At 37.8% G+C, this 3,794-nt stretch overlaps 2 protein-coding genes across 4 annotated transcripts in view; one reads left to right on the top strand and one right to left on the bottom strand.

Moving 5' to 3' along the window:
* The window catches only part of GLT8D2 (glycosyltransferase 8 domain containing 2), a 14,580-nt gene extending 13,042 nt beyond the window's left edge, over nt 1–1,538 (top strand). For both annotated transcript variants that reach the window (XM_017737980.1, XM_008636372.2), the window contains exons 9-10: nt 259–371; nt 952–1,538. In XM_017737980.1, the coding sequence (XP_017593469.1) occupies nt 259–371; nt 952–1,124 (286 nt within the window). In that variant the 3' untranslated portion in view covers nt 1,125–1,538. The remainder of the gene's footprint in view (nt 1–258; nt 372–951) is intronic.
* Nucleotides 1,539–1,632: 94 nt separating this feature from the next.
* The window catches only part of TDG (thymine DNA glycosylase), a 7,868-nt gene continuing 5,706 nt past the window's right edge, over nt 1,633–3,794 (bottom strand). For both annotated transcript variants that reach the window (XM_017737978.1, XM_017737979.1), the window contains exon 9: nt 1,633–3,794. In XM_017737978.1, the coding sequence (XP_017593467.1) occupies nt 3,741–3,794 (54 nt within the window). In that variant the 3' untranslated portion in view covers nt 1,633–3,740.

Below are 3,794 nucleotides of genomic sequence, written 5' to 3'. Positions count from 1 at the left end.
CCTTGAGAATTATATTCTGTGTGTAGAAAAAATTGGTTTCATGTTGGGTCTGACTCCCATCTTTCTTGAGCAACAACTCACTCCACGGGAATTGGAATTGCAAATATAATCAATTAACAGCAGAAGGAAGGAGTATGCCGAAAACTGATCTGTTCAAAATTATTTTGAATTTTGCTAGATACTTATTTTTAATTTCTGCCTTTTTTACTAAAGATTGCTTGAGGTTTTGAACATATTCTTTTATTTCTCCTTTTGCAGGGAAAACCTCTACAGCAGCACCCTTGGGGGAGGCGTGGCAACCTCTCCAATGCTGATTGTATTTCATGGAAAGTATTCCTCTATTAATCCTATGTGGCACATAAGGCATCTTGGTAAGTTTAATTTCTCACCATTTGCAAGCTGGAACTAAAGTGAGCTTGTGAAATTCCAGTGCAGGACCCTATGTGACTTTACCTCATGCATTACTTACATGGAAAGAATATATGCAATATCTGAATACAGTGAGAGACTGAAAAAAATCAGTCTTTTGCTAGGTGCAGTGGAAGAAAATGGGAGGCCTGGCAGGGTTTGTTGTCAGCATTCTGGAGGATGTAGTTACCTTTCACCTGGGAGTGGTGAATTATCCTAGGAAAAATGTAATGACTTAGCTGGTATGGTAAAATGAATAGATTTTATTTTGGTTTTAATCCTAGCTATGCCAAGATGTTAAAAGTGTTGAAAGAGGAAGCTTTCAGAGAGGAAACTTGCTGAGATTTTTTGCTGATGCAACGTAAGAGACATCAAGCTGAAAAAAGCTGCTCTATCATACAACTAGTTGTAAATTAACATGACACCATGCTAATCAGACTTCTGAAAAAAAAAAAGACACCTGAATTTAACTCACTCTATAGTGTCTCCCATTATTAAAAGCCACATTTTTCAAAATATTTTCTTTTAAATCTACCCATGCAGGTTGGAGTCCTGATGCTCGTTACTCAGAGCAATTTCTTCAAGAAGCTAAATTACTTCACTGGAATGGGAGATACAAACCTTGGGACTATCCCAGTGTCCACACTGATCTCTGGGAAAACTGGTTTATTCCTGACCCTTCAGGGAAGTTCAAATTAACTCGTCCTGATAGCTGATACTGAAATACTGCAAAATGTAGTGTATGGGATGCATTTAATAGTTTGATATGCAACATGTTGTATGATTAATTGATTTTAGAAAACAAAGTATTTGTTAACTCACCATCAGTTTTGTGTGCTTATGGCAGGAGAGGGAGGCTGGAGTGATCAGTACAGTTCAGATTATCCTGACTTGCATGTAAGGTGAGGAAACAAGTTGACTTGACAATGAAGTTCTTTCATTAAACACTTAAAGAGGTGAAATTCAGTGCCAGACAGTGTGCTTTAATTTAAGGTTCTTTCTAAGCAAGATTCCAATGTTTCCTGGTAGAAAAATCTACACAAATAGCTGCATTATTATGTACAAGAAGTGTTCAGTTATCTAGTGCACATTAAACAGCCTGAAATGAAAACTTGGGCACATGTTACTGAGTTCTGTTGTGTGGTGACTCTCTTTTGTGGCATTTCTGTGTATGACACATCCTGTAGTGTACTTAGCAAAATGCAAAAGCACATTCCAATACAATGCAGTACAATTCCTGATTTTATTGTGAAACATTGATAGATTTAAGACAGATTAAGAACTTCTGTATTACAGTAACAAAAAGAGCACCAGTTTTGAAGGAGGACACAGAATTGCAGTATTTAGTGGAATGGTCATTGTACACTCAAATCTACTTTATACCCAGATAACCAAGTGGGTGATTCCCTTAAGGAAGAGACCTTTCCCTTCCAATCAAACAGGATTGCCTTTCAGGAGTTACATCCTACTGTGCTACATACTCAGCAGTGCTAATTTCATGCTTCTAATTTTGTTGAAAATAAAACTGAATCATAACAAATCCCTGATGCAAGATACTTTGAGCACCTGCAGGAAAATATCCATGTAAACAGCAATACATGTTACAGTACACTTTAAATAACAGACAAGACAAGTCCTATACCTTTCTGACAATATGTGGAACAGCTTTATGCTGCAGCTACTATACACAATCAGAATCATAATGCACACTCTCTTGATTTAGGATGCTCAGAATTAAGCCACATAATTTGGGAAGAAACTGTAAACATCATGCCTGCCTCACAACAGGTTGACAGTGTGTGATCTCTGCAAGAGCTGTTACAGCAGGATTAGAACCTACACTAACCAGTTACACACAATTGACAACTGTCACCGGCTGTGAAGAGAGGATAAATCACACTGGTACAGGAATCTCTGACCAGCATGGAGTGTGGAGATACTGTTTGTATCTGTTTTCAAGTATGTGAAGCCACCAACTGTCATAAGATCATCAAAACTAGTGTTTTGATCAGCTTATTGCTTTTATTTCATCTTTTCCTCACATTATAAAAGAGGGAAAGAAGATGAGAGTTAGGCACCAGGATGGAATCTCATTTCTTTCTCAGTCTAATATTGGCCAAAAGTGTGTATCACTTAGGCGAGTTCCTCAGAAGAGAGCTATAGTTTCTACAGACAACTTCTTATTCATGGAACAGCTGCCCCTAGATTCAACTCGATATTTTTCACTTTGAAGAGGAATAAAGGGAACACAGATTGAAGAGAATTTTAAAAACTGCTAAATTGCAAATCTCTTTCATCCTTTATACTTGTACATGATGTAAATAACGTAGCTATACATGACTTTTAAAGAGAATGCAGTCTCTCAATTCTGTCATGTTCAAAGGGGGTTATCTCCTTCTAAAGGTCAGGCGCAGGGACTAACTACATGGAAATGATGGAGTTTAATTGCCACAGAATTCAAGAACTACCACTGCTATTTGTTTTTTGTTTTTTTAAGGAATTCCAGTTCCTTACATGGGAATTTAAGGGGGAAAGAGATGGAGTAGTAGGGGAACCTTTTCCTAAGACAGCTCAGCTAGAATATTTAGGCCCTGTCCTGTGTGACACAAATTTTCCTCCCCAGTGTTGTGACTTGAGATGATGTCTTCACTCCCTTCATCCTGAATATGGTCCACTCACTGAACAGACAGAGCTCTTTCGTCCCACCCAGAAGACAGCACTCACAGCTGCAGAACACAACTTTCTACACTTTTTAAGACAGTAAAAGGCAGGCTTAAAAAGCACAATTTCCTTAACTGTGCATGATTAAAAGCACCACTTCACACAAGGTAAGGGTACACTTCCCATTTTCCCCTCTCGATATAAAAGTATTATGAGATATCCAAATATTGACGCATCAGTAAAAAGTATACTGATGTTGTTACTACCACATATATACCATTTATGGAATAAAATTAACGCCCCAAAGAAATCTTCACAAATGAGAAAGCAATTTGTCAAAAACCGCAAGAAATGGTATACATTAAATATAAAACTCATATACAAAAAAGGGCTAACTTTTTTTTAAAAAGTTTGGACAGTTCCTTAAAATTATCTAGTTCATTGATTTCAGCCAACCACACACCTACTTTGGACTATAATAAAATAACTAGGGAAGATAAAATACTATTAAAATGCTTCAGTTGGAGAACTGAGGTACCAATCTTGATCACTGCATTAAAACTGCAGCATGTGTGCATAGCCGAGAAGGAACAGCTCCTACACGCTACTTCCCTCCTCCTCCTGTGTCATACCAGCACTGAACTCTGGAATCTGGTCTGCAAAGGACTGTGTCATCCACTGTCCATTAGGAACTTCACCAAAGGATGACCCTTCACAGTACTGTG

Source organism: Corvus brachyrhynchos, unplaced genomic scaffold (assembly GCF_000691975.1).
Source record: "Corvus brachyrhynchos isolate BGI_N302 unplaced genomic scaffold, ASM69197v1 scaffold56, whole genome shotgun sequence".
Lineage (NCBI taxonomy): Eukaryota > Metazoa > Chordata > Aves > Passeriformes > Corvidae > Corvus > Corvus brachyrhynchos.
The sequence above is the reverse complement of the archived record's forward strand: the minus strand, read 5'-3'. Positions and strand labels throughout refer to the sequence as shown.